This window comes from Plutella xylostella, chromosome 12 (assembly GCF_932276165.1).
Source record: "Plutella xylostella chromosome 12, ilPluXylo3.1, whole genome shotgun sequence".
Taxonomy (NCBI): domain Eukaryota; kingdom Metazoa; phylum Arthropoda; class Insecta; order Lepidoptera; family Plutellidae; genus Plutella; species Plutella xylostella.
In genome coordinates this window covers 3,857,230-3,880,823 of record NC_063992.1, presented here as the reverse complement: position 1 = coordinate 3,880,823, position 23,594 = coordinate 3,857,230, and the positions used below count along the sequence as shown (strand labels likewise).

Below are 23,594 nucleotides of genomic sequence, written 5' to 3'. Positions count from 1 at the left end.
TGATTAAAGCCTTTAATTTGCTTCAATGTATATGAATTATTTAATTTATAAACTCAACGTAGGTGAATAAAAAAATACATATATACGAGTAGCATCCATGATAAAACCACTTGGCAACTTCAGAGATCAGAGCTCGATCAGTGTACCATCCAGAACTCTTTTCACTACCATAATTAGACCTACATAAAAACAAATTTCAAGTGGTTCAACATTGTTCACCTGCACCCTTATCACCACAATCAATCCACGGGCTACCGCTACGCCCAGGATCTTCACCACTCAACATAGTAGGAGGTGTGTCTACTCAAAAGATTGTAGGGGGTGTTCTAGGGACTGTAAATCTTCCTTAAACCGTAGCTTCCATCGCGTGCCACTGGGCGGGACCAGGAACTTCGGTGTTTCGCCACTACGCCACACGTTGTAATCGGAACCGCGGCTAAACATATGTTTTACCCTGTAAACAAGAAACTGTTCCAACATTCCACAGCCAACTCGTTTACATTTGATCCTTATCGTAATCATAGACACAAAAAACAAAAGGGGGACGCAGAATTGCCGATAGGATAGAGTTGTTTGGCGTCGTAACACAAATAATATGAATTGATGGTCTACACAAATTAGAAAGTACAGCTATTTGTCTATTTCCTGAAAAGTGTATTAGCTAGATATTTTTCGAACAGTTTACCCGTTTACCCAAAAATATCAAACCCAGCCGCATCTGACATAACCGTCTAACGACATCGACATGGCGACATGCAAGAAGTATAGGCTGATAGTGTTTTGATATTTTGCAACAAACATGGGTGCCCTCGATTAGGGATGACAAGGCTTAGCTTGTCAGCTCCAATGATGGATGAGGCTTGGATCAAATTTCAGCTATCGGCATCGATATATTTTTTGCATGTGCACTAGTGGTGCCGCTCGTTGGCGCAATCGATACTCAGCTGGCGTACAATATAAATGATAGTTAGTATTTCATTGGTGTTAGTTTGTTGCGTAAAGTAGTCCTTAGTCCTACAGAATAAAGAAAACAACTAAAATTATTGGTAGGGAAACTAATAAAGTTTTTTTTTTAGGTTTAAAGAAACATTGCTTCATTTTATATTTAAGCTTTATAGTTAGGAAGGTTGAACAAACATTGTACACACCTCACTCACATAATAATTAGTTGCTAGGTTTACCATCATAATTTGCCTTTACAATATGTAAATATTGGAGTATTTACATAATTTATAAGCAGAATTTGTGGAATATGAAGCTTGTAATTACGAGCTATAAGCGTTGGCAATTATGACAATGTTACCCTGTAACTAGTATATTAAATATTTTCATATTGTGTAGGTGTAGGAATTAATATACATAATAATTATGTATCTACAGAATCAAAATTGAGCGTTAGGCGTAGATGACAATATAATAGGGGAAATTAGAATGTTACTGTTATTTAATATTAAGACTTTCCAAAATGAGGATATAATGTGTGACCTATACCTAATATTGTATTATGTACATACAAAAGAGTGCAAGTAGGGTACTCCTTTGGGATAAAAGTCGTTCAAAATACTTCACAATAAGTAGGTATACCCACTTTTCTATTTCGGGGTAAAAGCTCGCTATAGGTACAGGCTACAAAAAAACTATTTACTATCCTAACTAATATTATAAATGCGAAAGTAACTGTGTCTGTCTGTCTGTCTGTCTGTCTGTCTGTCTGTCTGTTACTCTTTCACGCCAAAACTACTGAACGGATTTAAATGAAATTTGGTATACATACGGTCTAGACCCTGGAAAAGAACATAGGCTACTTTTTATCCCGGAATTCCCACGGGAAAACTTTTTAAGGTGAAGCGAAGCGCGCGGGAACAGCTATCTTAAAATAATTCTAACTCTCAGCTTACAATACCAGTTTTGCAACACCCTGTATAAAGCTCAGTAACTGTCGAATAAACATTAAATTCATGCGCAGACCGAATGGCAAAGGTGTGTTTGCACTTAATGTGCTATATGCGAAGTCCATTACATTAATGAACGACCCCCGGGAGTACAATCGTTAGGAATATCACTAATTTATAGCGCTCATTCGACTAAAAGCATTCGTAACTAACGAGTGTTTAAATATTATACTAAGTGCCTGCTTCAGCGTTTTTCATATTCAACGTGATCAATGATAGATTTGAAATATTACTACTTTCTACATTCATATAATAATGTGTCTGGAAGTAATTGATAAGATTTGACCTTCATTTGTATATCATAAATAATTAACACCAATAAAAGACTGGAAAAAATAGATTTTTGGTCTGCGTTTGTATACATATGTGTTTATTGTACAATTATTTCGGTTTAGTATATCCTTTTTGAAACACCCTTATAAAATTAGATGTTTACCTAACATTACATGATAAAAAAAAATAACTTGGAAAACTTATATCACCTATGGTTTGTGGGAGCATGAAGTGAAATAAAAACTTTGCTTTTGCTAGAAAGAGAATCCTTTTAACCATGAACACGTATATTTCACTTTGTTATTTCTAGAAAGAGCGTTCAAATAAACTGATCCCGAATTTATTTCCATAATCTAGGCCCCGAGCTAAACTCAATAAAGATTAGTCCTCAAAAGATATATAGAGGAAAATCTAAATAACGTTTCAATGGTTTAAGGGTTGTATGAGAAAATATATATTACCTATTATATATTTAAATGAAATAATGATTACATTACACAAAATACACAAAATTCAGATTCAGAATTTTAACGTGTACAAGTTAGTGATTTGGAAAAGAATCATTATTTCATTTAAATATACAATACCTAATATATATTTTCTCATACAACCCTTAAGCCATTGAAACGTTATTTAGATTTTCCTCTATATGTCTTTTGGCTTAATATACCACTTTTGCAATAACCTGTTTTTTTAACTAAATAATGAGTTTGTTATATCATATTAGAGATATTTTAATCATGTCACAAATTTTTGGTTCGCTGTCAGTTCCTCAAATGTAATGTCCCTTTTATACCCGAAACCCTCTTTGACAAAACTCAACCTTTGTTCCAATTTAATCCGAGTCTCTACATCAATTATTGACGTGTACCTTTACTTCTGAAAAACTAGGCAAATCTGTAGGGCAAATAAAACCGTTACTAAAATTTGTTTTCGTCTGCAGAGCGCGTCGGGTTATTCAAGAATGAAACTAAAGAAAACAATCAAAGGCTTTATGCGGTTTTAAAAATGCAAACACATAATAGGTATTCATATAATTATTTATCCTAACTAATATTATAAATGCGAAAGTAACTGTGTCTGTCTGTCTGTCTGTCTGTCTGTCTGTCTGTCTGTCTGTCTGTTACTCTTTCACGCCAAAACTACTGAACGGATTTGAATGAAATTTGGTATACATACGGTCTATACCTTGGGAAAGAACATAGGCTTCTTTTTATCCCGGAATTCCCACGGGAAAACTTTTTAAGGCGAAGCGAAGCGCGCGGGAACAGCTAGTTCTTTATAAAATCCACTTCAATGAAACTTATTACCGTTATTCCAACTTACTGTCTAGTAAAAATACGTTCCTTACTCATTTATTTAAATACTCATAAAGGCCCCTTAATATGTATATAAATACCACGGCTAAAATCTCCGATTAATCTGGCGAGGGTTGTACATCGTGGGGCAATGTAGCTGACCGCCCGAATCTCTCTCCGGAGGCTTATCGAGCACTTGTTAAATGTTTCAGCATCGTCGATGGACTAGTTAATCTGCGAGTGACATGCGATATAGACCGCCTGTTTTACCGACACCTTTCCAGTTGAGATTGGAGCGGCTTATTCTAGCTTCGCGATGCGTTTTCCACGCGATAGTTCAGTGTTTTTGTGGGCATAACCTACAAATCGATCGACTCGAAACCAAATAGAATCAGTTTTTTAATAGGTACGAACCTATGTATTAGGTTCATAAATAATTTTTTACATAATGTGAGAGTTCTAGGTACAGGGTGGAATTTTACCAGAGACGTTGCCGTTGCCAGTTCATACCCGACACATTAAGAAACTTTCATTATGGGACAAAATCGGCATAACCAAAATGTATTGGGTATTTTTTTGTACGTGGAAGTCCGTTTTATTTGAAGTTTTTAAAGATAAATAACCAAAAAAATAGGCGATATGTACTACTCTGTGTAAAAAGTATCGAGACTGGATCAATAAAACACAAAATGTTTGTTATTCATCCAAATTTATTTTATCACCTTCAAAGTCTGCTCCTTCATAAACGATACACATAAATGCCAACGAATTATCCAATCATCACAACATTTTTTTAAACGCTGTTTTCAGAATTTTGTTTAGTACGCGCGGTGGCGGAGCAATTTCTTCGCCACACGATAGAGTAACATAATGATAACCCTCCTCTGAATAACCTTCTTGGCAATAAAGCAGCGTGCGTTGGGTATCATTGCGTGTCGGCTAACTAATGCTTGTGAAGGGTTGTTTAGATAACTACATAAGTGCTCTTGATATGTGTAATTGTGTTTTGTTTTTAACAACTGTAATTATATTCATTGGCGATATTCGCCAATCAAAATAAAACAGTACAATGACTTTTTGAAACTGAATTAACATAAAGTACATAGGTACTAATACTTATTTACCTTGATTGTGTGAAAGAAAATATGAGAGACTGTGGTAGAGTGTGTGTGTTCGACTGCTATTTTAACGTTTTAGATGTCTTCTCTACTCATTGACAGACTTCCATGTAAGAGCTAGTGAGGTGGTCAAGAGATAAGCCCGCATTAAGAGATGCTATTCAAGATTTTGAACAAAGACTCCACAGGAACCACGGCAAACTTTCAACGGTTATTGGAAACACATTTGTGGTGGTGAAAAGGCAGTTTTTTGTGTAGCCGCTGTTTGGCTGTACATACTTACGTCTATTCTTCAATAGATAGTCAGATAAAACTATCTTATACATATATGGAACATATATGTATATAGGAAACATATATTTTTACAAGATTTCTCTACTATGATGTAGGCAGGTAGGTATATCAGGTAATTGGCCATGCTACCAATCTATGATATGTTTTTTTTATCATTTAATTTGAAAATTTTCTTATATAGCCCATTTTAAGAAAATAATTTCGTTATTGTTGTATTTCATTCATTTTCTGGTTCAGAAAGTTAGCATGGCCAATATGTCAGTTGAGATTTATAAAATGTGGAAGTTAAACACTAAGGGCCACTTGCAGAAACATATTAAATCTAGATTTAGTGTCAAATCTAGATTTAAGAAACGTCAGTCCATATAAATTAGATATTTATTTGTTGTTTTATTTATTTAGTGTATGTACTATATAAGTAGTATATATTTTATGTATATACTTGCACCACAACTACCTCACAATCATATAGACTTAGGGTGTCTTGCACAACAAAGTTAAACAAAATTAAATCTATGACCTCTTGCTCCGACATTATACTGCCAGAGCAAGAGACAAACTATTTAATTTTATTTAACTTTGTTGTGCAAGACGCCTTTACTCTCTTCCATCCAAAGGTTGTCTGATAGAGATTGCTATAAGCAATAAGGCCGCCTCTTTGTACTGTTTTATTTTTTGTAATTTTTGTTCTTGGTGCAAATAAAGTGTATTGTATTGTATAAAATTTGACACTAAATCGAGATTTAACACTAAATCTAGATTTAATATGTTGGTGCAAGTGGCCCTAAAAGCCTTACCACAATAACTTAAACAGTATTTAACAGGTGTTTACCGCTGTAAACGCCTACAAAATCTGTCAAATTTCGTTTTAAACACTTGTTAATTTTAAAGTTTTTGTTTTAGCACAGTAGGTAAACATTTATTTTTCGCATAAATTTATAGGTTAGACGTTTTTGTAACCTTTCTACTTTGCAAGTTTTCACGTTTAAGTGGTATAAATAAAGGCTCAGGTATCAAGTGGTAACAACTCGAATCCACAGCGGTATTGTATGAGGACACTCAAAGGGTATGCTTATTCTGTTACATGTTGAATAATAAATGGCTAATACAAAAATGACGCAAATAATTGCCACTTATCCAATTCAAAGCCTGGCAACCTCAGGATACGAAGGACGAAAAGCTAAATATGAGTTGTATGTTAATATATTATTTAACATGACTTTACAATATTTTAATCTTTGTATCTGGAAATCGTATAATTTTATTAATTACAACTGATAAGTACTTACATACGTACGAGTATTACTTGGTTACATAACTATTTACACTAATGCTTCTCCTGTGTAAATGTTATTTACTTTGTATGACCATAATATTATAATCCTCTTGGCCTACAAGTATCCTTGTCCACATGTCTGTGGTTTATGCAATGATAGATGTGCTTTGATAATGTTAGTTTATGGGGACGGCTCCACTGTGCTTGTTAAACATGATTAGTACCTAAGTACAATTATAGGTTGTTGAGGAGTTCCCAAAGGTATAAAATTACATAAAGATAAAATGGGATAAAGACCAGGCAAAATCTAGTAAGCATTTAATTTTGTACCTCTAATTTTCCGTCCCAGAAGGATGTCATATTACACCTTCTACGTATATCGTATAACAAAACGTTGTGCAAACAAAATTCACTATTAAAATTTTAGACTAGTCACCAGCGAATAGCGGAGTAAATTCTGGTATTTGCGGTGAAAATCCTACCTTTGCGGCTCCATTCGGGGTTTATAATGACAGTGGCAACTGCCTCCCTCATAATATTGTGTCCAGTTTTAGTGGTCCTTTAAAGTTTTAATTTCCGCGCAGGCTGGTAGCTTTCGTGCTGATGTAATAAAGATTAATTTCGCTTGGCAGTTAGTGGTTCTCTAATTGTGGTAAGGAAGAGCCGCAGCCGCAGTGAAAGGTTCGTCGTGAATGGTGGACAGTGGACGGCCGGACGCAGGGCAGTTCCATTAGGCTGATTAAGGTCAAAATGTGCCCAGGACCGGGGTCGTGGCACACCATTTTCCGGTGCATGGAAACGGGGGAATTTTAGACGATATTCTTACTATCACTTTTGAATACAATGCTAACAGAATTAGTTCAATATCCTACTTACATTCGCGAGTTATGAAATAGTTTCACATGGCATTGATTGTCGTTCTATGTTTCACTGGACTTTTTCATTGCTCATATTATGTATTATACGACTCATGCAAGAATTTACTGAATATGTAGGTATTTAATTTAATTACAAGTGTTGAATTATACTAAAGAATTTCAAACTGAGGTGGACCCTAATTGCTGCCTAGCCTTGGGAGTGTATGGAAATTGGACAGCGGCAGACATGTGACAGACATAAATTTAAGGTCGACTGTAATTTAAACAAATTTAAATTAATACAAATTGAAGTAATATTATTTTTTAATCTATTAATTTGAATGTTATTAATATATATTTTCTCATATAATTTAATTTGTAATTTGAATGAAATGGAAAAAAATTATAATTATATATATAAAATGCATGTAAATGTAAAAAACGAGTTAAATAAATGGCTATCTTATCTTAATTTAAACTTCCTTCGCAGCTTCGCAACTGCAGCATACCTTGTTTTATATAACTCAAAAAGTATTCCCAAATTACGAAACTTAATATTTTTCTGAGCGAAACATGCGATGGCAACTTTATCTGTGATTTAGATAGGTAAATAAAATCCGCATTTGCCTTCACTGAGTTCGTGGCAAGTTTATGCAGAAATTTGAAACTAAAATTTACCAAATTATACTAACTACATCCTCGGAGGACGCGCAGTTCAAGTTAGTCAGTTAAAATATGTTGCAGCTTCTGTATCTACTTAGAGTACCTCATTTATTTTGAAGAGTCGTTGGGAATGAGGAAACGTATCTAGTGGGTGAACGAATACAGATAAGTTTTGAAATGTTTGCAGAAAATATTTATGTCCTAGAAATATTACGATTCCTTGAAACATCCAATTTGAGGACTAATATTTCCACGCTGAGGAACTTTTCTCGAGACCGTGTCGTCTTCATAAAAATACCATAAAGGCTGTGTTCACATCGGAGCAGAGGACGCGAGGCGGCTAACAACGCTAACGAGCCAATTAGACGCCACGCGCCGCTGTTAGCCGGCAGATGAAAGCGTTTGCTTGTTAAACTCCATTTAATAACTAGAAACGGCAAACATTTATCGGCACAGAAAAAATCTTTAACACCTATAACTGGAAAAGACGATTTCGATTTTCCCGATGTCGCTGCCTTTTATTCTCAAAAGTTTCAGTAGCATTAATGTCGAGAATCTTGGAGCGAGAGTGAAGGAGGGGCACGATTAATCGAGCTAGTTTTGGTTGGGGACGCGTTGAGTTAAGGACGGTCTACCGGAAGACTACGCCAGTGTGACCACAGCTGTAATTAGAACTATACATATTTAAAACGAATACCAATGTTTTATGTTACATCATTGATATATATGAACATATATGTGGGTAGGCTCCCGTGCTCAAACAGTAATAAACCAGCATCCATGCGCAACGGTTGTTTTACTTGCTTCCTTAGTCCGTACACTACACTGTCGACGAGCGGCCATTGTTACCCACGCGATAAGAAAATTAAAGTAACGGTCTCGTGTTAAAATGTCTTTTATCGGTAATCTAAGTGTATTCGATCACAATATACAGGAATGGCCTGTGTTTAAAAATCGGCTGGAGCAATTCATAAAACTTAACGGTATAAAAGAAGATAGTAAAGGTGCGTTGCTCATAACCTATCTATCAGATGATACCTACCGTCTAGCGAGGAACTTACTACATCCAAAGGTATTGGAAGATGTGAAGTTCGAGGATCTGGTGCTCAAACTAGACGAACATTTTACTCCTATACGATGTTTGTTGGCCGAGAGACAGAAGTTCTACGAGGCGAGGAAGGCTGCCGGCGAGAGCATCCAGGAGTGGGCGGTGCGCGTGCGCGGGCTGGACGTGTACTGCGAGTTCGGCACCGCGCTGGACCAGCTGCTGCGCGACAGGTTCGTGCTGGGTCTGAGCGCGGGCGCCGAGCGCGACCGCCTGTTCGAGGTGGATGCGGACAAGCTGACGTTCGCGAAGGCTCAGGAGGTGGCGCAGCAGGCGGCGAGTGCCCGGCAGGCGCGCGCCGCCGCTGTCGTCAAGGAGGAGCCGGTGTACCGGGTGAGCGGCGCGCGGGCCGGGCCCGCCGCGGCGAGCCGAGCTCCAGCTGGAGATGACACGTGGCGATGTGCAGTGTGCGGTCTTAAAAATCATGACGCGATAAAGTGCCGGTTTAAAAATTATCGCTGTCAAGTGTGTGGTGTTAGAGGGCACCTTAGAAAAGTGTGTAAAAGTGCGAAAAATGCAAGTCATTCGCGAGTGCATAATCTGGATATGGAACCAGCAGAGGTCGGTGACTGTAATGACGGTTACGAATGCAAAGAATGTAACGTTTTTAATATGAGGTACGTAAGTTATTCTCCAATTCTTATGAAGGTAACAGTGAACAACACTAAATTAGAAATGGAATTAGATTCTGGATCAGGAAGTACGGTTATATCTGACAAAATTTACAAGGCAGAATTTAATGATATAAAATTAAATAAATGTGATTTAAAAATGTGCCTTTATAATGGTCACAAAATATCGCCGCTAGGTTATTTTGTTGCTAAAGTTCAATACTTGAATAACAGCCATGAATTGAAAATATATGTTGTTCAAAATGGCGGGCCTCCACTGCTAGGCCGAGATTTTATGGCAAAATTTAACATATGTTTTCAGATAAGTAATAACAAAATAAATGAAACTGTTCCGATCGAAGTACCTCAATTAATGAAGGAATTTTCTGTTCTCTTTAATGACGAATTAGGAAAATTTAATAAATGTACAGTCGATTTAAAATTAAAAGATGGAGTTAGTCCAAAATTTTTCAAAGCGCGGCCTATACCTTTTGCATTGAAGCAAGCAGTCGAAGACGAAATTAATAGATTGGTAACGTTAGGTATTTTGGTACCCGTGAATTACTCGAATTATGCAACGCCAATTGTACCTGTTTTAAAAGAAAACGGGAAGGTTAAAATTGCAGGAGATTTTTCGGTTACTTTAAACAAAGATTTACAGATTGATAAGTATCCGATGCCCCGCATTGAGGAAGTTTTCGCGAAATTAGGCGGTGGTGAGTGCTACACGAAAATAGATCTAAGCAATGCATATAATCAGTGGGTTCTTTCAGACAGTTCACAGGAACTTACCACAATAAATACCTGTAAAGGTCTTTTTAAATATACTCGTTTAGTATATGGTTTAGCTAACGCCCCCGCAATATTCCAAAAATCAATGGAGACTCATCTTGCAGGTATAGACGGTGTTAGCTGTTGGTTGGATGATGTAGCTATTACTGGTCCAACGAAAGACATTCATTTAGCACGACTACGTGAAGTACTGAGTAGAATGAGGGACGCAGGACTGAGGTTACAGAAAGAAAAGTGTGTCTTCTTTCAAGAAAGTGTAACTTACCTAGGGTATGTAATTAGCAAAAACGGGTTAAGTACTTGTAAAAAGAAGGTCGAAGCGATACTGGAAGCCCCGCGTCCTAAAAATACATTAGAAGTTAAAAGATTCCTGGGGGTAGTGAATTACTACCGAAATTTTGTTCCGAACGCATCCGCAAAGTTAAGTCCATTGCACGACTTGCTCCGAGCTAACGCCAAGTGGGAGTGGGGGGAGAGCCAGGAAAATGCATTCACCAGTGTGAAGAACGAGCTGGCATGCGACCGTATGCTGGCCCACTTTGACCCTGACGCTCAGCTGGTGCTGACGGTGGACGCGGGCCCGCAGGGGCTGGGTGCCGTGCTGGCGCAGCTGGACGCCGCGGGCACGGAGCGCCCACTCGCGTTCGCTTCGAGGTCTTTGAGTACTAGCGAACGCAACTATAGTCAAATACAGAAAGAGGCCACTGCTATTGTATACGGGGTGAAACATTTTCACCAGTACCTATACGGCCGTCAGGAACCTTTCATACTAAAAACAGATCATCAACCTTTGTTATCTATATTTGGTAACAAAGCCGGTATTTCCGTAATGACCACGTCACGTTTGCAACGGTATGCAATTTTGTTATCAGCATATAACTACAAAATACAATACATAAAAACAGATAAGAATGTGGTCGCCGAGGGTTCCGCTCATCTCGCATAATCTTTATTGACCAAAACTCATTTCGCATAACTCGTATGGTCTAAGCTTTTTTGGCCAAACCATCACTTTGCCAAGACTTATGTGGCATAGGGCTCGTTTCGTCTAAAACTCTTTAGGCACAATCTTTAAACACCTAAGTTTCGTTTGCTCAAATTTATGTTCGTCTATACCTATGTATAATCTTGTTTCTCCTAATGTTATATTAATAAATAATATATTAAATATGTAGTAAATGTACAAATTGTGGTATTTTTCTCCTACATCCCGAAAATCACGATATTGTATGATCAAAAAATCGAAAGTTAACGACCAATATAATTATTACAAACCCCATGAGATCGAAACCTAAAAATAGGTGCGACGACGAGCAAAGCGAGGAGGAGCGTGTTAGGTGCACATGTTCATCAAAACCAAAGCGGAGCGCAGCGAAGCGGAGCGGAGCGTTTTCCAAACAGCGGAAACAATACAAGGCACCAGTTTGCGCTATGTAGGGAGACGCTCTGTCTAAGTTAAAGCCAAACGAATATTATTACTTTGTATAAACCTATGCCATAGCATTATTAGGCTATTCAAGATTTGGCCATACCATTATTAGGCTAAACAATGTTATGCGAAATAACTTTTTACTAAACGAGATTTATGCCATACGATTTTCGGCGTAACGAGACTTTGACCAAACGTTACTATGCAATACGAGATTAGGCAAATAAATCTTATGCCAAAAAAGGTAGAACCGGTCGCCGATTATTTCTCACGCGCGCCGCCGCCGCAGCCCGAGCCCGCCGCCGCCGCCTCCACGGGAGAGGATTATTCATATTTAAAGTTCCTTGATACAAACGTCTCACCTGTAAAATTTCATGATATTCAAAAGGCCACCAAATCAGACAGAGTTTTACAGATTGTAATTAAATATATGAATCACGGCTGGCCGCGGAAAGTAACATGTAGGAATATAATTATTACCTTATTTTTATTGTAAGGCGGAATTAGAATTCGAAGATGGATGTATTTATCGGGGTCACAGGGTAGTTATACCGACTGAATATCGTGATCATATGTTGAAAGAGTTGCATACGAGTCACTTAGGAGTAGTGAAAAGTAAATGTGCGGCGCGGAGTAGGTTTTGGTGGCCGTCTATTGATAAAGATATCGAGAGTTGGATAGGGTCGTGTGCGCAATGCGCGAGTGTGCGCAGCGCCCCCCCGCGCGCCCCGCCCGCGCCCTGGCCAGCTGAGACGGCGCCATGGACTAGGATACATATAGATTATTTATCCATCGGTCAAAGAACCTACTTAGTCATTATTGATGCATATAGTAAATGGCTTGAGTGCCTATTTATGAATAGAGGTACTTCGACGGGTGCGCTTATAAGCAAATTAAAGGAAATATTTTGTACATTTGGCATACCTAAAGTTCTAGTTTCCGATAATGATGTAAAAATAAAATCAGCTCAGTTTAGTCATTTTTGCACTGTTAATGGCATTCGTCACGTCACATCGCCAATCTACCACCCGGCTAGTAACGGACAGGCAGAGAATTCTGTTAGAACCTGCAAGAAAATGTTGAAGTGTATTTTACACGATGATGTCTCACAAACTGAACTAAATGAAAAGTTTTTAGGCTATTTATTCCAATATCGCAATACCACCCATTGTTCAACTGGTGTATCTCAGGCGATGTTAATGTTAGGGCGTGAGTTAAGGTCAAGACTGGATTTGATATTACCGGACTCTGATTGTAAACATAGAAAACATAATAATAATAGCAGTAGACAATTAGTAGTTGGCGATGTGGTTTGGCTGCGATGGTACGAAGCGAAAAAGGAACTATGGACGTTAGGTAAAATATTAAATTTATGTGGTAATCGTATGTATAATGTTTATGCCACCGACTATAATGTAAGTTGTAGAAGACACATAGATCAATTAAGAAAAAAATCGGGCCTGCCCAATGTTGAAATGATTTCAGACGAGAAAGAGACACATGATAGCTTGCCGTCTCACTCGCAGGTGTTAGTAGATGATGATGTAACAAGTTCGTTAAACTCACCCGCGCGCTCACCCCAGGCATGTTCCTCGTCTGTAACAGCTGTTACAAGTGAACCTCAGCATCCACCTTTAAGGCAAAATTTAGAGGAGGAGGAGGATGATTGGGCCGAGGCGCAGGAGGAGGCTCCTAGTAGTGTAGGGCCGGTAGACGAGCAGGCAGGCGCCGTGACGGAGACCGCGCGACCCCCCGCGCCCCCCAAGCCCGCTGACGGGGGCGGGTTGTCGAGCGATGTCCGCGCACCCCGCCCGGTGCGAGCATGTCGCCAGAGGAATGTAAATTATAAGTAAACAATAGAATGTTATCTAGTTATAAGTACATATTAGAAGTAAGTCTATGATTGTTATAATGGTTAATACTTATTATGTTTTTTCTGTTGTCTTCAGGTTTTCTGAATAGTGTGGGAGGAGTGATATATATGAACATATATGTGGGTAGGCTCCCGTGCTCAAACAGTAATAAACCAGCATCCATGCGCAACGGTTGTTTTACTTGCTTCCTTAGTCCGTACACTACAATCATCCAATGCAAGATCAATAATTAAATTTAGTAATAAGGCCGCCGATTGTGCTACCTACAGAACATGTTACAGTTAAACATGATATAAAACAGCAGTTATTATAAATGTTATCAGAAATATAGAGTTTTATAAAAAAAAACTAAAAGGGTTACGTTTACCTTTTGACGAACGGGACCCTAAAATTGAGGATATTCAAGTAAGATAACTCTTTATGCATTTATAAACAGTTAACACTTCGCAATAAACTCGTCTGCAGAAAGCAAAGCCAAAAGTGCGTAGCGAGCGCATATTTTTTTCGACAACGATTTATTATTCCTCATATCTTATTCAGTGACAAGAGGAATGGGTGTAATTTTTTACTTAGCTTGTGTCTGAAGCTTACTGCTGTTTCTTCATATTGTTAATTCTCCTTGAGTTTCTTTTTATTTGAGTCACGATCTCGTTTTCCGATTGCTTGTTGGCAATGAATAAGAATTACGCGGATCGACCGAAGGGATTTTCAGTTGACATTGCGAGTTTTTCTATATTTGAGATTTAGCGGCATGGAAACAAATGTTCTTTCGTTTAGCTTTCAATTTATTGCCTTTTAAGGGAGACAAGATATCGGATGAGTGGAAAAGGGTTGGGGGCTTTTCATATTAATGTATTAAACATATCATCGACTTATCATGAAGTAACTCATGTTAGTTTAGTGTTGTAGTTGAAAGTTACCCAAGTAAATAAACATAAATATTGTATATTTTTTATAATTATTTTTTACCTCGAATACATAATAAAAGTTACTCTTAATATTTTATAAGTATGTTTATGAAAAATACATTTAACATCAATATGAAAATGTGTTAACTATGACGGATTTGAAACATTTGTTTTTGTTACTTTGCGATTAATTCAACAAACTCCCAAATCCCTGAAAGACTCTTAAAGTATACCTAAATGTTTTCTTTTACTTTTAATCTGGTGTTAAACATTCAAATTAGCCTCTCTACCCCATTGTTCTGGGTTATTTAAGCATGTATACAATCGAGGACTGTCAGAAGTAGCGCATTTTTTTTTAAAATGAATGCCTGATTCATTTCGAGGTATATAATATTATTATTTTAGATCTGTATTATGATTTTTATTATTCTAGATTTCTGTTCAATGTCAGAAGACTTATTTTTGGAAAATACCTCCTATATAGTGTGACTGAATGTTTACCTTCCTGCTACAAAGCGAGGAGTCCTTGCTTGAGATAGCAGCCCTGAAGTACGAGTGTGAATGTGAAAAAAGCAGCAGATGATATCGTACCGCTTCCAAATAAATCATCGCAATTCGGGCTCCATATTCGCGCTATCTGTATAGACGCTTGTCGCCATATAACGGGAACACGATTGTACCATAAAATATTTCTCAGCCGAATCGTGAACAAAGTAAGCGATACGATTCCAACAGGAACTCTATGAATAAAATTATCGTTTTGCAGAATTGATTCTCTGGTTGAGTAAAATTGCATGGGCTGCTTACTGGGTATGATGTATCGAAAATTACATTATTACGTACTTTCGGTCGTAAAGTCTGTGAAAGTTATTTGAGTGGCGGCCGGATTGTTTTTAACTTTGATCAGATTGAAATAGGCAATTTTGTTGGTTTAACTTATATGAGTAGGTATATCAGCGCCGGAAGTCTGCAATATTTATAGGTGTGAATTGGATGTTAACACCAGGAAAATTCATTTTGGCAATTATTGGGTATTTTCAGATATATCCAAATATTCGCAACTTATTGATTTTGCAGAATGATTAGTCAAAGTCAAAGTCAAATGGTTTAACTGACGTAAAATTTTACAATTATTTATTTATTTTTATTTTATAATATTTGGAGAACTTACAGCTACAACACAATATGAACATATCAGGTAAACAGCTACTAGCCAATTACAAGTTCCCACATATGGTTCCAATGGTAAGGATTGAATTCTAGAACCCATCTCTTCGCTATTCAGCGCTGAGACCGGTTCCAGAATTCAATCCTTAGTTATTATACCTAGGCGTTACACGACACCAGCTGTAACACACACTAATACTAAAACACTAATATCTTTACTTAATAAAAACAACTAAGTTAATTATATGTCGATAGTTTCACAAATGCCCCGTCATTAAGGAGGAAAGAACTGGCGAAAGAAACTTCACGAGCATCTTTACATTTAGAATCAATAAATACCTATATGATTTCCTCATACTTATATAAATAACATACCTATTCATCGTTTTATAATTACACTTAAACAGAAACGCACCCGTCAATCCCATTTCATGGCAATTCCATTACCAGTTGGCACGCTCGTAAGCTACGGCCAAATAATTTCTACCAAATTCCCGAAAACCGCAACCGGCTTTGAAGGGTCGTATTCAAATGGAAGCTAGGCGTCCTGGCATCCTGGAAATCCTTGGTTTGTGTTTGTAATATTATAATATCTCATATCATATTGATATGCAAAAGGCTCTCAACGGGATCATACGGACGGCACGAATGAACGTTCTATTGTCGATATATACCTAATATGAATTATTGAGAGAGTAGCCACAATAGGGCTGGTTTTAAAGCAACCAAATTTAAATTGATAAATTAATATTGGCACCATAAAAGCGTAAAGGATCTATTTTAATAATTACGATTGAGCGTGAACTTTGGCCGATCTAGATTTTCTGAATTTTTACAGGTAGAATTATAATTATTTTATCTTTACCTAGATAATCAAATTTAGATAAGTACTTTGGTTCAGATGTTTTACTACATAGTTATTAAACGGACGTTAAAAAGTGATGTAAATAAATACAGTTATACTGTTGAGGTACATAAGTTACAAAGTGTTGCAAACGTGGTCCTACACTAAACCGAAAAGGAGTGAGTCAGTACTTTGAATAGGGTCATTTTGAATAGTACTCTTTTTGCAACAACCTTTATATATGTATAACTTACACTTAACCCTATGACTTAATTTGAACTAAAATTTTCAGGCAAATTGTAATATTATGCTAACGTGCTTACTTATACAGCTTTGGAATTTTTAATAAAACATTACTGGCTACATAAAAGGACATCATAAACCTACCGCGACGGTAGTCTGTTCGGCTTATCTCATTATATGAGATACTTGAGCCGGCGATACGGTTATAAAACCTGATTACCAAAAACTCGGCATCGTGACTAAAATATTTAAAAAAACAATTAAATTTGTGTCACAGTATCGCCGACTTAAAAACTTCAAAAAAACTACCTGCATAATATAATAACCTATATTTTTTTAAATAATTCTATCATTTTAGCTTACTTTCAGATTATCAGAATATACCTACATTGAATACGTAGGTAAGTTTTACGCACAATTTCCACTACAGAGCACAATACCGCGTCTTTTGTCTACGCAACAATGAACATCTTCCTTATCTGTGGTCTCGTTCGTGGAATCACCAGATTATAGATTTAGCTTCGGTCTAAGCAAGTGACAATGTGAAATTTTAGCGCTCCCCAATATTCGGCTAATCTTGAATCGGAGAATCGCGTGGGAGCAATGGAAATTGAGTGTGGATGGGCTTGAGCCAATGATTCAGATATTTGTTTAAAGGTGAGGTTACACGAGCGTTATTTTGTGAGTTGAGCCCACCCCTCGTCCCCGCGCACACTTTTCTGCCGCGCACAACTCACGAAATTACGCTCGTGTGGCCTCACCCTAATCACTATGAAAATATGGTGCGTAGATATTATAAATAACACGTCCTTGGTAGAGAAAGGATAAAAAAATTAGTTTTTTCTGTCAAATCCAAATAGGTACAAACAACATGTTATCTACATGTTGTGTTAATGCGTATAAGTACCGTATATACCTACACAGGCACAGGTACTAGGTAAGACTACATATGTTGTTGCGAATATTTTTATAATATTTTATTGTACCTACGTATTTCCTATTAACAATTTTTACGAAAAAAGGATTACAATACAAACAACATATTTTTAAAAAGCAACCATTACGAGTATCTTTTTTGCATTTTTCATAAAAGTGCGTGTCGGGTTCGAGAATAGTCCAGTATATTTTATTTGGATTGAAATCCATTTTTATCATGTATTCATTTATATTATGTGTAGCAGTACTCAGTATCGGGTTAGTGCTTTGAGGGCCTATTAAGGGTTTTTCTCACCGTTCGAATATGAAAAGAAATCACGATAAGCGAAATCGCGTTTATCTGTCACTGCTCGAACGGTATACCAACTCGAACTCCGCATGCTGGGGTAGAGTCCAATTTCCAGCAGCTCTCAGTAGGACAATGGGAGTACATGTGTGTACGTAGATACCGAGTAATATATTGCGGCTGTGAAATATTGCATCTGCATTCAGAGTGCGAACAATATCCACCAATTGAAAAACGCATAATTTACGTTGTAACTGTCAGGAAACGTAGCAATGGAAAGCTGCAAGTGACGTTCAGGACAATGATTAAAATTTAAATAAAGAACGCGTCGGTTGTGTTGTTTTTGGCGATGACTCGGATAATATTTCGGGCTTCGATCGTCAATTTTCTACTATAGTTTTTTAGTAGAAACTATTATAAGTGGCCCGTATTTTAATTGTAGTTAAGTATGTTTAATACTTCAGTTCGGTACAATAGTTAGGTTTGTAATTTGTTATTTAGTTTTTTTTTTATAAAATACACTCATTGTGTATGTATAAACTGTACAGCCAAAGCAAGCGAGCAATATTTATTATGTACCTATTTAATTAGGTATGATGCAAGTCACCCTAAATGACAAAATAAAATGAAATAGCTATAAAATATTAGCAACTATTAGAGACAAACTGCTGCATCACTTACCTATACTGTGGCTGAAGGCAGCTTTTTGCTCTCTAACCTGTGGATTTGGCAAGTCTGGTTTTTACGGTGAACCGATTGACCGTTTAACCGCCTCAAATTCACTCGCTTTTTCGTACAGAGATGCTTTCAATTTGAATGGAATTTTCATAGATTATAGAAGCGAAGCACGCACACAAAAGCGGATGTTTTACGGTGTACAAGTAGATAGTTGTCTAGGTTAGTAAACAGATTTGTTAAAGATTAGCCCATTACTTTTTAATTAAATATAATTTGGTTCAAGTGTTATTATTTAGTAGTAGCTGTTGCCCGCTGGCATTTGTTTTTAACCCTCATGTATTACATTTATTACTAGTGACTTCTAAAGTCCTTCCCTAAAATTTCTCTAGTAATAAAAATCTAAAATAAGTTTATATTTGGAATGTATTTAAATTGCGTCTTGTGTGTAATTAATTTATTTAATCCTTTATTGCACAAATATAAAAATAAGTGTACAAAGGGTGGACTAAAGTGTTGTAATATGTAAATATAAAAAATAAAATAAACGGCAAAATGTGGCACGTGTGAAAAAAAATAAGGTGTTCATAAATAAAAATAAGTATTTAAACAAAGTTCATCATAGTAGTTCTCCGAAGTGGTGTGCACGAAAAGGGCAAATCTACTGAGATTGAGCGCCGCAACAAACAGCAAACATTACATGACTATCCACACTCGATCGAACGCGCACGTGTAAGGAGTACCAACACAATCAGGCATCCCCCCCACTAATTAGCCAGTTAGGCCGCCTTCCACCTCATTATAGGAGGTTCGGCATTGGTGTATGGATAATATTGGCCCCTTTCAGGAGAAGGAAACATAGAAGAAGTTATATTGGTTATAAAATTCTAAAACCGTTTATAAAAGCATTTTTAGATAGACAGGTACATACAGGGACTCAGTTGTAGACTTCTCTCTAAGATAAGGGTAAAAAGGCGGTCTTAAGTGATTTTTAACAGACAACATTTAGGTGTCTATGTAAAATAGGGTTAAGTATGTACGAAACATTCAGTTCGTTAAATTTTTACCTGTGTGAATCTTAGAATTTCACAGATTCCTTGAAATGTCGTCCCCTAAGAAGTGGCTGTCTTTACCACAGCGCACAAACAAAACCGAAAATCTGTACATACACTTCCACCTAATTCCCCGACACCTACTTAGCAACAGATCACCCCTAAATAAGGACGATAGCCGAGCGGTATGAAGTGTGGGCGGGCGTCGCGTGACTGCGGAGATTTACAACTCCATCGAGCAATCAGCGAAACGCTTAACAAGCCTCGATAAAACTTGGAATGATTGCTGCCAGCGCGATAAGGAAGGCCGCGGGATAACGACGTGTGAATCGGGCCATTTTTCACGACGCATCGCCGATTTTTTTTCATTTTCTATAAGTAGATGGAATGGAACAGAACTATCTAGTCAATTTACCTTCTGTTGCATTCTCACTAAGAGAACGCAATTATGAACTTTATAACACGTATAAAATTGCTTGTAAGAAAATATAGCGAGGACAGGTGGAGTACCGGCAATTAGCAAGCAGCTTTGCATTTTTTATTAGCATATATAATACGTGCGCTCAAAGTTTTATTGACTTATAGTAGGTATATATCAGGTAGGTACTTTTACAAAACTTTGCAAAACATTTCTCTATACCTAACATTTCGCTATTATGTTTATTTACAATTATCCCATAATCCACAATCTACAGTTTCGAAACTTGCCACAACTTTTGAAAACTTGCAGCAATTCTACTCATAAGTAAAGGAACTTTATACCTCACTTAAATTGCAATGCATGCTTGCTTACAGTATAGTATACAGTATAGAATGCAAACACTTGGCAATACATTCAGTTTTAAACAAAGCTATGCTGCCATACTAAGTCGGTATTTGTAAGCACAAAGAGTTCAAATAAATGTAGTACGATAAAAAACTCTTTTGAAATTTACCTCTAAGAGTAAGAGTACAGCACAAACACTGAACTAACTTAAATGGCACACAACAAAAAGTATGTCGCACTAGCATTTGAGTGGCGACGTCAGAAAGGGATGGATGTAGGCATGTAGGGGCAAGCACACTGGAAAAGCAACGTGAAGCAAGTAAGAAACTATATTTTTTGTAATATAGTGTAGGTGAGTATTGTACTGCTTATATTTGTCTATTGTAAGCTTTCTGCAATGGTAGAATCACTGCAAACTTTTTTCATGTAAAAATTTATGGAGTTATCCTTGAAACGCGCCATTATTAAACGTATCTACACAACACCGTATCTCGGTCTCTATATTTATAAACATTCACGCGTCGATAAGTAAATCCGGGCACATCATTTCTCCCTATTCACATGTCGCGAGGGTGGTGAATACAGCGGTGTAGCTGAGATAAGTCGCCTCCCGGAGTCGGTCGCAGCCAGCTCTCGGTTTTCTGCCCGAACTATTCCTCACACGGTGCATTACCCTCGTCCACCGCATTCGAGAGCTATTTGCTGCCGGAGATTAGATTAATGTTGCCACTTTTCTACTTGTCGTAACCACGAAAGTTTTCGTGAAATAAAACCCCGGGCTTAGTTTCTGCCCGATTGTTTCACATTCGCCAACCAATTTACGATGTTATCGCCGAAATTGCGGAACTGTGTGCGAAGTTTTTGCCGGCTGATATTCCTTCGCGGCGAGATTGATACAACCATTTTCTGCTGTTCGCGTTCTGGGGACGGCACCGCATGTGACATGACATTTCGTTTAACCCTTCAATTACAATGTCGCGTTTCTGAAAATTGTACACCAAGCCCTGAGGGATTCTTAACTCGTTCCACTTCAGCTGTTCAACGTAATCGTAATATTTTGTTGTTGATAAAGTTAACGTTACACAAGCTTTAGAAAAAAACTTAAAATACAAATGTATCCTTTTACCACCGCTTTTTGATCATAACCATAAAATGATACGTTCGTTAAAAATAAGAATATTTTCAGGGTCCCTGGTGGAATATTTGAATTTGGCACCGTTTCACCGTTCGGCGGGGTCGGGTAAAATGTGGCCCGTTTGTAGGTGCAATTCCAGCGCTCACTGCTTCCGCATCCGTCGGGTGTACAGAAATATAACCGCGAGGTGAAAACGGCCCTTGGTGAGCCGGTTATTACCACCGTTACCATTAAATATCTTACGCAAATAGCTCTGTAACGTTAGGACAAAAAAGCCGAAAGCATTTTCCCGTGAGCGGCTATAATCTCCAAGTAATTTTGGGTTAAAATTGGCTATTTTATATCACGACTGTTAAGCCGAAAGGCGTCTGGGGAGAGCAGCTGTTTTCAAGATGATTGCGTCATTAAACACCTTTTACTTTTAAATTAAAAGCAATACAAGTTAGGAAGTAATAAAGGAGTTAACTGCTACGTTTATTTGTGGTAGTTAAAACTCGATAAAATCATAAATTTTGAAGTAAATATTTCGTAAATATCAGGTTAGGTATAATTATGATAATATGATCCAATTTTCATATTCCTTAGAGATAAGAGTCGTCCGGGGAAGTCCCGGCTAAGTGACAACTAACAACGCCGTTTTGACAGCAAATGGATGAGAAAAGAAAAGGTAACAAGAAAATACGGAGTATGTACTCCCGTTTCTAGCTGTTACCAAGATAATGATGTGTTTTGAAGTCAGTTGATATGATGTACCTCGTTAGTCTAACAAAGTCAGTGTTTAAAGCGTTGTTAAAATTATAACTACATCATTATCATGTTTGTTTTCTTATGAAATGGTAAAACGATACAATTATTGTACTGGTCTTTTACCTAACTAACTATGGTGTAGATAGCTACTTATTTAATTTAAAAATCAATGGTCCGCTCTGTTGGACCACTGGAGTTTTAAATCTCTCCCTAACAATCTCAAATCTCATTCGTGTACTATTCTGCCTATCTTCGTATCTAACAATCGTACTTACATCTTTGGATTCGATGAAATCACACCAATAACATCGCCAACCGATCCAGAATACGCCAGTTCACCGAAAACATTGCCGCGTGTATCATACACAACACGGGCATAGTTTAATAATAAATGTACAATCCTACCGAGAGCCATAACTTTGTCCGAAACAGCGAACCGTTGGGCCATTTCTGCAGAACAAACTAGCAATAGGGTGGATTTCCCACGGGGCCCCGTAATGAACGTATTTGTCTATATGGCCGACGGTAAACAGAGGTGTTTGGGCCGTATTAAATTATGCTTGAAGGACACGACTTTAATATGTATTGTATACCTAGAGAGCAGAGTAAGTTGGATACGTTTAAATTTGAATAAGAAATGTTCAATGTTGCTTATTTATTAAGAATAAAGTAGGCATTTTTATAGCATTGGTTAACAAATTCAGTTACGGCCAATACCGACTCAAGAAACTACTGCGCAGATTGCGTATTTTTTCTAAAAAGGTACAATATAACTTCTAGAATTAATAAAAAATCTAACACACATATATTTACAATAGCTATAATTTAGATATCCTCCTGCCAGCCACTATTATGAGTAGGCACTTGCGGCTATAACTCAACAGCCGCGACACTATAGGCAGCCATAAAAATTTCGCGGCTATTTCAGTAGTAGAACAACGCCTTTATTCAGAGCACTCAAAAATTGCTAGTCTCCTGCATACTTTTTAGATAAAATTTATCATATTAAATCATCAAGAAATCTTCCAGGTCATGGGCGGTAATCGGTTCATGAGTACCCGCTGAAGCTTTGAAGAAGATAATTTTCAGCCAGACATCTCATTTATCTCGTATTTTAACTGGTATATTCAATGTCACAAGATGCTTGAGACGTTCCATTCACAAAATTCCAACATCAAACGACTCCAATTTTTTAAAAGATTTAATTTAAAATTGAAACAAATTACCGTTTTTAGTTAATTATATCCTTTGCTCCGTTAAATGTAGTTCAATGTTGCAGAAGCTAGCCTTTTC

General features: G+C 37.3%; 1 protein-coding gene across 1 annotated transcript in view; it reads left to right on the top strand.

The window, feature by feature from the left end:
- Window positions 1-8,453: 8,453 nt before the first annotated feature.
- The window catches only part of LOC125489238 (uncharacterized protein K02A2.6-like), a 34,535-nt gene continuing 19,394 nt past the window's right edge, over window positions 8,454-23,594 (top strand). Inside the window, exons 1-3 of the mRNA XM_048624440.1 lie at window positions 8,454-10,163; window positions 10,689-10,977; window positions 13,308-13,506. Coding sequence (XP_048480397.1) covers window positions 8,621-10,163; window positions 10,689-10,977; window positions 13,308-13,506 — 2,031 coding nt within the window. The 5' untranslated portion in view covers window positions 8,454-8,620. The remainder of the gene's footprint in view (window positions 10,164-10,688; window positions 10,978-13,307; window positions 13,507-23,594) is intronic.